This window comes from Psammomys obesus, unplaced genomic scaffold, assembly GCF_907164565.1.
Source record: "Psammomys obesus unplaced genomic scaffold, mPsaObe1.curated_primary_1811, whole genome shotgun sequence".
Taxonomy (NCBI): Eukaryota; Metazoa; Chordata; class Mammalia; order Rodentia; family Muridae; genus Psammomys; species Psammomys obesus.
Genome location: NW_026594418.1, coordinates 6,533,863 through 6,547,644, shown reverse-complemented (window position 1 = coordinate 6,547,644; position 13,782 = coordinate 6,533,863). Strand labels below are relative to the sequence as shown.

Sequence of the window (13,782 nt, the reverse complement as noted above, 5' to 3'; positions counted from 1 at the left end):
TTTTTTTAATAGATCAAACTGTACCATACATCTTCCTTTTTTTCTTCTTCCTTCCCTGCATATTAATTATTTATTAATAATTAACATATTTATATCATTTATAGTTAATTATTAATTATAGGACAATTATGACATAGAATCCACTTTTGGTGTCTTTTATATGTAAAGCAAGATATAAGTCAAAGTTGACGTTTTGCATACAAAGGCCTAGTTGTTCTGGCAAAGCCTGAAGGGAGAACACTTGCCTCAGCACATCTGTGAAACACTAGTTCAGTGTCTCTGTGTTTCTAAACTCTGTTCTGTTTTATTGGTTAGGTTTTCTCTCTTTACACCAGTATTATAATTTTGATTTCCACGACTTTGCAATAATTCCTGAAAAAAGGTAACATTTGCTCTGTAACTATTTTTTTTTTCTAAAGATATTTTGGGTCCTGATAAAGTTTTTCTTCTGCACTTTGATATGAATTTAAGAAAGGGCCTGACAGTTATGAAAAAAAATCTTACTGGAATTTTATCCTGAAGACTGAATAATTAAGTTCTTTTTGACAGATTAATTTAGTCAGACTTACAATCTTAGCTGTTTTCTTATTCATGAACACAATGTCTTAGTTTATATTAGCAAAACTTTGCTAGTTTTCAATTTTTCATGCATTTCGTTATAAATAGGGCAAATGTTTTAGATTTGAATGCTACCATGAATAAGTTTATTTTCTCAATTAACTTAATGGCTATTTGACTTTATTTCAATATTTTGAAACACATCAATTTTGAATATTAATCTCATAACTGGCAAACTTTCAAAAGCTGCTTCTGAGTTTTAAGAGATTTTTCAAAATGTTTTGCAAATATGTAGGTCATGTAACCTGTAAACAGAGCGATTTTTTAAATGACATTCATCCTGATCTGCATGACTTCAGTATGATTTTTTCTTGCCTGATTACATTGGGCGTCATTTCCAGTATAACTGAGTCTGAGTGATGAGAGTGGATTTCCTCTTTTTGTTCTCTTCCTGATTTTAGGGAAAAGGTTCGTATTCATTCAGAGCTAGCTTGCTGTTTTCCGAAGGCCTTGAGGGTCTGTTGGCTGAGTTTAAAACCATAAGTAAAAGCACATGTGTTTTCTATGCCATGCGCATCTATCTGCATCACTTCAGGATTTTAGTTTTCACATTTTATTCTAATACACTTATTCAAAAACTAGTTTCACCTTTTTTCTTGAAAGAAAACCACTATCACTTTTCATAATTGGAAGGCAGCATTAGGATCTAATTAAAAAAGAATATTGCTGAAGTTTAGTAACTGCTTTAATTCTGGAGGTATTTTGCAGTCACATTACAAGGCATATTCAACAAGTGATGAAACATTTCAAGACACTTTTGCCGATCTAAACTGTTTTCTTTACACGCCCATTTTTTTTACACGAATAGGAAAGGGGGCTTCCTATTATTATTCATATTTTTATGTCTTATGTACCATTAAAACCCCACCTTTTGTGTGCTGGCTTTTAGTTCCACAGCTGAGACTCACTAGACCTTAGGCAGATTTGAAAACATTTGGTTATCTCGGGTATGGTAGTTCAGGCACTGATTGCAGATCACCATCGCCACGACAGTGTAAGATTCACTACAAGAGAATCAGATCACTTGGAATGGCATAACCATATGTTTTTAAAATTCCCAAAGTCATTCCAGTGCTTATGTCTCAGTTAGAGGATGTCTGTATGCCCAGGAGGTGAAGTGTGGTGAAGCTTTGGAATGGGCAGGCAGGGGTCATCCAGATTGTCCAACCTGGAAGGATGGTGAATAATTAAAATATCATGACTATTCGCCATTTATTTTTAGGGCCAGGGTATGAATACCTGTTAAAACAGTTGGATGCTTTCATAAGGACCTTGCAGAGTGCTGACTCTTCACTTCCTGCAAACAATCATGACTTTTATTTTGCTTCAAAAGCTCCTGTGGTTTAGAGGCAATATGATCTCTTAACAATTAAAGCCTTTAACTGTATGGTTCAAGAACGCCTTTTGAAAGCATAAAGACAGATCTTCATGGCCTTCCTCAGTATTTCACAAGAGAAATGTGAAGTAGTTTTGAGAGAGCTTAACACAATTGCTACCCATAAATAGTTCCAAAGAGATTCATAGTGACCTTAGATAGCAAACGTTTTAAACATACTCTCCTCTACAATCCACTTGTGCACATGTTAAGTAAACAGAAAGCACCTTGGCTCTGTTTATACACTCTGTGGAAGCGGTCTCAGGAGCTATTTAAAATAGCTTTTCTGTGAGCAGCAGCCCACAGTCTTCCAGGTTGTGTTGTGTCTCTTTGTCACTCTGTCTCTGTGTCATATTGGTTGGTCTCTTGAAGACTTCATCTAGGGAAGGGAAAGAGGAGATGTTAGGTCGTGGGGGTTTCTTTTTTTCCTTGTGAACCTTTCAGTCTCACCAGGACAATTTCTAATCTGTCCCAAAGCCCGCCTCCCATAAAGTCCCCATTCTCCGCCTCAGGCCCTCCTCTGGCCTCCTCCCTTGGCCAGCCAACCTGGTGGGCGGGGTGGCCCTCCAGCCTGGCAGAGCTCAGGACCCTGCCCCCGCTTCTGGACTCAGAGGCTCATTGGCTGGCTTCGTGGTCTGTCCAGTTCTTGAGGTCCTGGACTCGGCGGTTTCTTGTTCTGGGCCAGGAGTAAACTTGTGGTCCCCGTGCAGAGCCGGACAGCAGAACCTAGGCGGGTTCTTAGCCCGCATCTCCACCGGGTAGCCCTGGATAGCGCCTTCGCAGGCCTCAACTCTTCAAAGGCACCTTCTCAGAATGGAGCAGTTTCCTTTCGGTCGTAGGGACCACAGCGGCGGCTGCCGACCCCACCTGGCCCCGGGGCTGCGGGCCGCTCCTTCTGCGTCGGCCCCGCGGCCTGTGTCGTCGGGGGTCCCGGTGTCTGCGGCTTTTCTGCAGCCTCCTGGTCTGATTCTGCGATCCACCGCGGGCGCGGTTCGCGGAGGATGCGCTCCCGGCCCGGGGCTGGATAGGGCGCTGGGGGCGGTGGGCTGCGGCTACCCGCGGACCCCGAAGTGCGCCCGCTGTCGCAACCACGGTGTGGTGTCGGCGCTCAAGGGCCACAAGCGCTTCTGCCGCTGGCGGGACTGCGCGTGTGCCAAGTGCACCCTGATCGCCGAGAGGCAGCGCGTCATGGCCGCGCAGGTGGCGCTGCGCAGGCAGCAGGCGCAGGAGGAGAGCGAGGCCCGCGGGCTGCACCGCCTCCTGTACCCCGGGCCGTCGGGGCCCGGGGCTCCGGCGGCGTCGGGAGGCAGCGGCAGGACTGAGAGTCTCCAGGTCGTGCGCAGCTCTGGGGCTGTGGCTATGCTGGGAGCGGGGGCCTCTAGGCACCCTGGGAGCCGGGCGGTCCCCGCTTTCGAGGTTTTCCAGCAAGACTGCGCGGAGGGAAAGCAGGGTGAGTCCTGTTCGGTTTGCTTTTCGCGTGAAAGGAATGACTGTTCTGGAAGGGTGTGGAGAGAGGAGCAGCAGCTCCCCAAAGGTGGGCAGAGGGTTGTTTGAAAGAAGCGCCGAAGTTCAGGGAAGTGGGCATGCCGCGTGGTTGGCTACCGGTGAGACAGGTACCAGGCTTTCACCAAAGAGCTGTTCCAGGTAAATAAAGACAATGAAAAAGTGACGTTTGGGTGCTGCCAGCCGCGGACCCGTCCTGGGAACGGACTGAGGCACAGCGGGGCTTTGAGTTTGTGTGGTCAGGACTTAAGCGGGTGTTGAGAGAGAACTTGAGCGAGTGTGCTTGTTCTCTTTCCATTTGTGAAACCGCAGTGATCTTGCACGGGAAACCCGTTGATTGTGGTTGAGGTGAAGTTCTTTGACTTGGGGACAAGGTTTTCTCACCAGCTAGAACTTAAGAAACTCCATTGCTAACTAACATGCCTCTCCTCCGCGACACTGCCCCCCACCCCCCACTGTTTTAATTCTTTAAGCACAATTTCCAAAGGCGTGGAAAGCTTTAGGGACTGAAGTTTAGTTCCCATTGGAAATAAGTTCAAGCCTTCCAGAGAGTGAAACCATTGGCAACGATGTCCGCTTACAGCCGTACGATCTAAACTACCACAGTAAGTTTTAGTATTTCCAAGTAGTTTCTGGCTGCAAAATTATGGTCAGTATCCCCTGTTCGGATTTGCAACCAAAACGGCCCCCAAAATAACTTTTCCTGTAATAGAAATGTCATTGTGATTTCATGAATTTCGCAGCCCTCCAAAGGGCCGATGAGAAATGAAAAATTCCTTCTAATCTCTTTGTTAACATCTCAAACAGGTTGTATCACATGAAGTAATGCAATAACCAGGCTGTGCGTTCTTAATTAGAAACTTTCCTTGGTTGTGAAAATCGCGGATCTCAGCAAAACAGATCAAAATCTTGAAAGACGACCATCTCTGTGTTGGAAATTTGCGTTCACTTACGTTAGCTTTTGACATATGCTCTAGTTTATTTCAATAGACTTTAGGCGTTTCTCATGGAGAGTGTGATGGGAGACATTACAAAACTCTCTTCCAAAGAGAGGCAAACACTGGAGTTTCTTTATATACACTGCTACTGAGATTTGGCTGGTGGAATGGATTTATGTAAGTTTTTGGTGCTAAACTGTACATTTTACAGGTCTAATGATTTTAGTAGATTATTTTGCCACAGTGACTTGCCTGTAAAAAGCAAGCCCATATTTCAAACGCTTCTTGGTTGGCTTTCTGAATTGACTACCCTCCTCTTACACAATATGCATGAAGTATAGTAAGATATTGTATTGAACTTATTCATGCAAAAGACAAAGACCTACAGTTATTGAGAGGTGAATAGGTATTCCCTGTGTAAGAAGAGCTTCTGTTCAGAAGCAGGAGGGCTATCAGCGTTCAGAACTAAAACAAACAATCCCCAGAGGCTGAGAGGACAGAGTTGGAAGGAATTATACCAAGTATTTACAAGAAACCTATTTTCAAGTAGTCACATACAATCACCATTTCTCACCTTTTCCCTTTGTGTTTGTTTTGAGACAGTGTTTCACACTATATCTAGTGGCTTGAAACTATGTAGCTCAGGCTGCCCTTCAGCTCATGGCCGTCTTCCTGCCTCAGCCTCCTGAATACGGGGATCACAGGTATGAATCCCCATGCACAGATTGCAGCCAGTATTTACACACACACACACACACACACACACACACCCTGGGAATTTAACCCCAAAGTAATAAATTATTTTTAGGTACAATGGCAGAGATGTAATTTTGATATTTTGTGCCTTTTCGGTAACAATAGTCAATCACATTTATAAACAAGCGGAACTAAAGAGCAACGGAAATTTATTTCCATGTGGCAAATGTCATCTGACAAATTTTTACATTACTTAAAGTTAAAAACACATTGTTACAACAGTCACAATGTTTTCTTTCATCAAATATTTGGAGTAGTGACTGAGCTTTGACCCCATAGTGTGAAATTGGACATGATTTACATTTTAAAATAAATGGTAGACTCTTATGGAGCATGTTTAGGACTATTTCTTAAAGACAAGGGGAAACATTAAAGAATATTTCAGATCACCGTTTCTTTATTATGTTATATTATTAAACTCGGTAGAGAAAGAAATGTCCTGAAGTTCTTACAGTTTTACCTTTTCAGAGCTATAGCATATGTAGATGACAAGAAAAAAATGAAAAGACAGATAATGTTATTTGGTATGTTGTTTGTTTGTGTGTGTGTGTGTGTATTTGTGCACATGTTTTTAGTTTCCTGATATTATATTGTTTCTACAGGGTCCACCCAGATTACAATCATGAAGTTGTAATTTTCTATTAGGAGCAATTGGTTTCAAAGATCTTTTCTTAACAATTTGTGTAGATTGAAAAAGAAAACGCATTTTCACCAAGAGTTATGGAAAATACCATCATCATTATTACTACTCCTGTTATTATTGCTATCTTTCCCATAAAATGAAGTACCCCAGTCTCATGCAATTCAAGATTTCTGCCCCCAGGGACATCCCTGCTTTAGTTTGAAATGGTTTACAGCCATGTCACCTTGAAGGCACCTGGTCTGAAATACCCACCACAGTTTTTAGGTTACTTAAATAGAACTTGAATTGTAAGTGTTAAAAATCATTTACTGAAATCTTAGCATTAAAATTTAAATAGAATATTCACTTTTAAGGTAACCTTTTTTCTTTTTAATGAGTTCTTATTCTCAGCTACCTGCTTTACTTAGTTCTTTTATGTAAGGTTTTTTTTTTTGGGGGGGGAGGGAAGCAAGAACATCACTTAGATAAAAGCAAAACTTGGACATTTTGGAAAACCTCTAATCCCAAGATGGTGTTACATTGACACTTTTGGGTAGTAATAAACTCTCCTCTTTCAATTCTTAATTTTAAGGGAATTCAGATAATTACTGGATAACCTTATATTCTGAAACACACGAGAAAGAGCACTCTCCGCTTTTCCAGCATGTGTTAGTACTGTGTGATCTTTAAATTGTGACCTTCACGAAGATGATTTTGGGTGAATCAAAATTGCTAATTATATTATACAGATTGAAACATATATAATATTATGAATGAGTGAATTATTTCAGCCATCATCGTCTTTGAGTGGCCATTACTATATTGTGGCAACTTTTTCATACATCTGATTGTTTTTGTTTGTCTGTTTTCTTTTCTGCAGAACCAAAAGAGAGAAACTGTGAGTCGTGTCATAGTAGACATGAAGACCCAGTCTCCAATCCCCATCATTGTTCTCTGGGAACATCTAAGGGTAATGGCACCATCGAGAAACAAGCCTTCATGTCATCTTTTGCAGAACACTCAGACAAATCCACCATCATCCTGTCTCCTTCCCCCACGGAGCAGTCAGGAGGAGAGGATAGTCCCAGGTCCTTCTCTTCCTCTGACCTGGAATCAGGGAATGAAAGCGAGTGGCTCAGAGACTATCTTGCTACCAAAGCCAGACTCTCCACGGTGAACTCAAGACCGCGAGACCCTCTCGGAATTCTCACCAGGATTTTTCCAGGTTACAGGCGTAACCGCCTAGAAGGTATTCTACAGTTCTGCAAGGGAGATGTAGTCCAAGCTATTGAGCATATCTTAAACGGAAAAGAACACAAGCCAGACTGCAGGGACCTCGCACATGCAGACTTGGAAAATGCAGCCTTTCAGAGAGCTTCGGAGTTTAGTCTTGCTGGCATTGGCTTTGGGACTCTTAGTAATAAATCAGCCCTCTCTCCCCTTGAAGCCACGTCTGCTGCTTACGGAGGAGATTCAAGTCTCTATAGTTTCAATCCTAGACTAGCTTTCAGCCCGCTGCGCCTGGCATATTCTTCTCCAGGAAGAGCGCTGTCTGGTTTCGTGTCGCCCTACCTAACGCCTGGACTGGTGCCAGCATTGCCGTTTCAGCCAGCTTTGGATTATGCCTTTCCAGGGATGGTTAGGGAGCAGTCCCACCTTTCCAGCAAGCACTTAGTAACTGGTGGTAGACTTTATTTCAGGCCCAATCAGGAACATCTGTAACACATCCAGTCTACCATTCTGTAGTGTTTCTGTAATCACCCAACCCGCACGCACATGCACACGCAAAATCTGTTAATGTACTTCATTGAGTATATGAGTAGCTTCCCAGTTTAAGTGGTATTTTCTAAGCAGTATAATAGACTTTAAATTTGAAGACTTTTCTTTAGCATTTGTTAAAAAAAATGTACATTATATGTGCCTTGAATAGACCTATTTCAGGAAATAATTTTATTTTAAACTATTGAATTTTCTTCGTAAATTAACACTATTATTGTAAAGCCATACCTGCTTTTTATTTTATTGCAAAGTTTGCTTTATAGTTGTAAAAATTTGTAAAAAGCAACTTATATAGTAGAAAATGAGCAAGGGAGAGGGTTGGGAAGATTGTGGTTATTACTCTAAAAGGAATCCCTCTCCCTCTCTGTCTCTAGCGTCTTTTCCCTTCCCCCTTCTCCTCTTCTGCCACAGGTGAGCAGGAAGTTATTCCAAGTATTTAAAAATATTTTATTTGCAGATAAATGATCAGTAGTACATAAATCTAATAAATTTGAATATATATTACTTTTGGAATGTCTGACTTTTTGCTCTCTAGCTACTATTTGTAAAAAGGAATTTTTTTTGGAAACAGTTCTCTTTAAAGTTAACCTTGTAAACGCACAAAGAACTACTAGATTTTAAGAAACAGGACCTTGCCCTCTTCTGGCCACTATCACAAATTGCAATTCAGTTCTTCTGAGTAAATCAGAAGCACGTGATTTTCTGTCACAGGCTAACAAGTTTATGAAATAACCATTTTGGATCACACTGCATTCAACTCTCATGTTGTGACTTTCTACTGAAGATTATTTTAATTTTTGGGTGCTGTATGTTTCTATCTGGGCAAACAGTCCTTTGTATTTGTTTGAGATAGTAAAATGTCACCCATTCTCAATGGTAAAAAATAATTTTATTCAGAAATTAAAATACTTGCTCAGACAAATATCTACTAATTCTGTATAAAGTATATTTAATGTATTGGTGAAATTTTTCCAAAGGAAGCAACTGCTTTTAAGTTTTAGAGGTATTGTGGAATCTTTAGACATACATTTCATTCCCCATCTGGGGCATTTTAAAGCTGTCCATTCAACTGTTCATTTCAGTCACTGGGAAACCACAGAAAAACTGCTCACAAAACATCTCTACAAAGTTTTCCTGAAATGCTATCATTTTTAAAAGAGTAATAGTTTTATTGTTATTGTGAGGAATAGCAAAAACTCAGATGTAGCAGGAATTAGAGATATCTGAGCAGCAAGAATTACTAGAAATTTCTTCAGTTACATTTATGTATGTTTGTATTTTTCACCAAGCTAATAAGTTTTCACAGTATATTCTACCTGCAAATATCATAACGCACTGGAGAGTATTTAGTGCTGATTTAGAATGCAAATTCTTGAACAATTTGCATTAATTTTAATGATACAGTGTAGGTACAAAATACTGCAAAATTTAGATGGATACAATGCTCAACATTTCCAGGGGTGGGATAGTACAAAAAAAAAAAAAGAAAAAAAAGAAAAAAGAAAAGAAAGAAAGAAAGAAAAAACACAGAAACTTTTCAGGCTCAGAGCCTAAATTGCCATACAACGCCTGGTGGCTAACACACATTGAGATAAAAAAAAAAAAAATGATTTTGGATGATGGATCTTTCAACCCAGTAATTCTACAAAGTGGCCTATTGACACATAGTTTTGAGTACAGTGTAGTGAGATTCTATGTCTCCTTAATATTATTCTGATATTCTGAAATTCATGATTCCTGATGATCCTTGAGTTGTTTTTGTTTTTATGAATTTATCTATTACATTCTCTTTTTGAGATATATTAGATTCCATGTAGGGTGTCAAATACAGAGTATGATGTAAAGGGAGTTGCACGAAATGGCAGAAAGGACATTAATTCCGTGTCCTTTCATAAGGTTAACATAATAATGCGGCATATTGGCTGAGCGGTGCTGTTTCATGCCTTCAATTCCTCACTCAGGAGGCAGAGGCAGGTAAATCTTTGAGTTTGAGGCCAGCCTGCTCTACAAAGGACAGGAAAGGCAACAAAGAAAAACCCTGTCTCAAAAAAAAAGTGGACATACTGATTTAAGAATCTAATAAAGTTAATTTCTATGATGCTTTATATAACTTTAACATTCATGAGGCTCTTAAGACTTAAATAACTTTGTAAAATAGGTGTTTCTTTCAGCTGCCATCTAGACAGTGAAGAAACTGAAGCTCAGATCAGCACTTCAAGTCCAGTCTCCAGGGCAATAGTGTGAGTCAGCAGAAGGGGTTTTTACTTTAGTGATTTCAGACTGTTTGGTGGGAGGAAGGATTATGCTTGGTTGTTCCCTCACAGTTTTGTGTGGTGTATGATACATAATGTGTGGAAAATAGAATTTCTTCATTCACTAAATTAAATAAAAGTATTAGATTAGAGATTGAGCTATCCCTTTTATTAAGCATGTACTTGTGTCAGACACTGAGCTAGGTACAAGGGAGAGATATGATTAATAGACTATCCAACCTCAAGTTTCTCATAGTCTGTTTTCCCCTGTGTACTAAGAACAACCAGCTGATCTGCTCAGTTTGGAACCATTTGCCAATGTCAGTACATCAGTGAGTTCTTTACACTCATGGCATTCATGCGTCTAAACTACTTGAGACCTTGGCACCTAACCCACTAGTTAGCAGTTAGGAAGACAATGGCTGAACACCACAGATCCAAACCAAATTATCTCTACTCTAGGTATTGTATAAGACACAGATGTTGACGATTCTAAATTGAGAAGAACAAAAGGAGTGGCTTTTTCACAGTTAGTCATCACCAAATGTGGCATAATATTTCCACTGAAATTATTGTGTTGAAAATACCAGAGGCCTGTTTGATGAGATGTGTCATTACTGCTATAACATATTGTGATGGAATCATTTACCAGTTATTCAGAAACATGGAGACAATTTGTTAAATAAGTGAACGAGTTTTGGTTCTGAGACATTATAATGCCTACAGACATTATTTGTCAATAAACACTGTTTATGATATTTTTTTCCTATGTGAAAGCCTCCCAGCAGAATGAGTAAAAGGAGGAGACAGAGCACAGTGCATGGTTTACAAGGGAGTCAGTGTGGAGGTTAGTGTGAAACACCCATGTTCAAGAAGGAAGAAGATTGTGATAGGACATGAGAAAGCACTGAAGGCAAATATGGATGATTTGTTGTACAAAATATATAACCACATATCTTCCTAGAAGAATAGTTTGCTTTACTGTTGAGACAGGTATTGTGATGGGAAAGTTACTTATATTCTGGGCATCTGCTTTTTCTCAGTAAAACAAGGATAATAATATCTAACCTGCAAGATTTATGGAGATAAAAGGTAGCTTGAATAAACTGCAGAGTATGGTAACGCTTATATCCTGGTATTAAGTAAACAACTCTCACTGTTACTGCTTTGTATTAAGATATTATCTTTGCCCCCTGGTGGCAGTCATTCAACACAGAGCTCTGTGATTGTGCTTAATCCACTTACTGGATGTAGAATCAAAGGGCAGGTATTACTGGTGAATATCTAGGCTTAGTTCCAGGCTTCCTGTTTGGTTTTCATATCATGGTGAGTCACACTTTCACAACATACTATTGTGTGTCTACTACTTAGGATTCTTTTAAGGGTTTGAAGGAAGTGACCAGGACAATCACAGCTCTGTGTTCATACTACCTTTAATTGGTTAAGATTCGGTTAGGAAGGCAGAGCCCTTGTAACTGCATGTGGAAATAAAGGATTTACAGAATATTCCACCAACACAAAGGAGGATCTTGGTAATAAACATCTTGTTGAAGAAAACTGGCATATCTGAGAATCACTAATCAATCTGGCTAGAGCACTGTGTGGGTAGACAAGCAGAGACTCTCAGAAAATTTATGAAGTCCAGTGTCTTCCTGACAAGGGCTTTCAAGTTTGGGTGGTAGAAAGGTCTTTGGTGAACCAGAGACTTCTCGCAGCTCTGAGTTCACTAGGTCTCACACAGGCATCAGGTGGAGGGTCAGTGAAGTCAGCAGGGGGAAAAACATGGAGTCAGGAAAAATGAGGTCAATGTAGAAACACATTGGGTGTTCAAACTTGTTGACTCCTATTCTACCTATCTCTGACAAACCTCATCTATCATTCTACAGAATGTTGGGTCAGCTTTCACTCTGAATGATAAAGTTACATACTTTAGGCAAACTGACTTAGCAGAGTCTAGTCCAGCATAGTCCTTGCCAACACAGCTTTCATAATCACTCATGTCTGCCATGTTTCCTTTGAAGTAGTTGCTGCAAACAGAACATCTTTCACCCAAAGCAGATAAAACTGCCCTTTGGATAAAAAACAAAACAAAACAAACAAACAAACAAACAAAAAAAAACCAACTGCTGATCTTCTCTCCCAAAGAGGACACACAAAGTAACTTGTCCATCTTTGGGAGGTGCTCGTATCTCTTTCATCTGGCCAATGCAACGTTTAAATACCCTATAAAATTAACTCAGAAATACATTTAGGAAATAATGTTCCTTTTTGTCAGTTACCGTTCTGTTAAAGGAGCTCACTAGTCAGGTGGACCTTCTGGAAGGGGGTACAGTATTTTGCAAAGTCTGTACCATGATACACTCCAGAATGGCTTCTAATTCATTTTTTGTGCACTTCTGTATCTCTCTATACTCTGGTATGTGTGAATCGTCACTTTCTGGGTATTTACACACTTTGATTGAACAAACTTCTTACGAGATCTTAATGAAGATGTACTGCTGTTTAGATAGATTAATTGCTGATTATAGAAGTTTTGATTTGATTTAAATAGTTTTAATAGTTAAATTGTTTTAGAACTTCTTAAACAAGTATAGAAAGTTTATGGCTGCAATAGATACCTTTGTGGACTTTCAGATGCCTCACTAGTAGACAAGCTTAAGGCAGACTTGTAGCCTCATATAGCCTTTACTCACGAACCCTGGTATACACCATAAACATGAGCAAGTTGGTTTAAACTTCCCATGAACCCAAATTATAATTAGCAACGTCTAATTAAGCACAAACCTAGATGTCATTATATACAAACTCTTCTGTTGTAATTACTTATACTTTGTCACCCTATGGCATTAAATACTGTCATTTTAAATCTACTCTGTTTCTTGGAATGAAAGACAGAGAATATTGTCACCCCAGAGATAGCTGAAAAGTGTAGAGCCAAGTCAGGCCTAATTGAAAAGACACGTATTCTTGTAACTTTTAGACCCTGTTAAGCTTTAGGTCTTGTCAAACTTTGTCACTCTGAACTCACTATGAACTTATGTAATGGACACATAGATAAGAGATGTTTAGTTTTAAAACACATAACCTGTTGTATTTTCAAATTCATCCGTTTTTGAGGTTAACTGCCTTTTTGACTATGAGGTAATTTCTTTTCTGGGAGCTTTGTCTGAGAGGTACAATAAACAGTGGCAGAGGAAGACACACACAGCATGGGCAGAAGCCAGGTGGTGGAAGTCCATTGAGTAAAAGCTGGCTGGAATTTGCTTCATCTATGAGTTGTAAATATGTATATAGATATGTGTTTGCATGTAAATGTGTCTGTCTGTTTTTTTTTGCACATATGTTACATGAATGAATGTCAATTGTCTGTTACGTAAAGAGCTCCTTTTGTATCGACCATTGAATGTGTGTACAAATATGTACAGGTTTATATGTCTGATTGTCTGTGTGTACATAGGGGCTGCAGAAGAGATGTTAATAGAAATCAACACCATGGTCATATGTTAGCTTGTAGGAATTCATTGAAGTTAAAGTTCTTAACTTCATCCACCTTTTTTTCCCTTGCGCATGTGTGTGTGAATGGTCTTTGCTAACTTTCTCCCCCTTTTCCTTTCCTCACTGACTTGTAAACAAATCCTCAGTGATTCAGGATCTAACTATCATCCTAGGACAAGCAGGAAAACTTCTGCTTTAGCCTGTGGAGGCCTTCACTGTGGTCTTGTAAGACCTGGGGTCTCACAGCTCAGGAGTTCAAGATCGCACCCTTCCCAGAAACTCCCCCAGACCAAGACTCCTTGCAAAAGCAAGAGGTTTATTAACCATTTCGCAATGGGGTCACCCCTGCCGGTCAGCAAAGAGTGGCACCGGGAGACAAAGGCCTTTAGGTTTTTAAAAGAAAAATTGCGGGAGATTTGAAGTTGCAGTCTTGGCAATTTAGGA

At 39.9% G+C, this 13,782-nt stretch overlaps 1 protein-coding gene across 1 annotated transcript; it reads left to right on the top strand.

Moving 5' to 3' along the window:
* The first annotated feature begins 2,806 nt into the window (after positions 1 to 2,806).
* Dmrta1 (DMRT like family A1) lies at positions 2,807 to 8,042 on the top strand. The gene is made up of 2 exons (XM_055618966.1): positions 2,807 to 3,443; positions 6,693 to 8,042. Exons 1-2 carry the CDS (start codon positions 2,807 to 2,809, stop codon positions 7,532 to 7,534), a joined length of 1,479 nt encoding a protein of 492 aa, XP_055474941.1. The 3' UTR covers positions 7,535 to 8,042.
* The last annotated feature ends 5,740 nt before the right edge of the window (positions 8,043 to 13,782 follow it).

Bases quoted from the DNA above. Each gene is read 5' to 3' on its own strand.
- Dmrta1 (XM_055618966.1), top strand. From the start codon at position 2,807: ATGGAGCAGTTTCCTTTCGGTCGTAGGGACCACAGCGGCGGCTGCCGA. The intron at 3,444-6,692 runs GTGAGTCCTGTT...TCTTTTCTGCAG, and splicing joins CTGCGCGGAGGGAAAGCAGG to AACCAAAAGAGAGAAACTGT.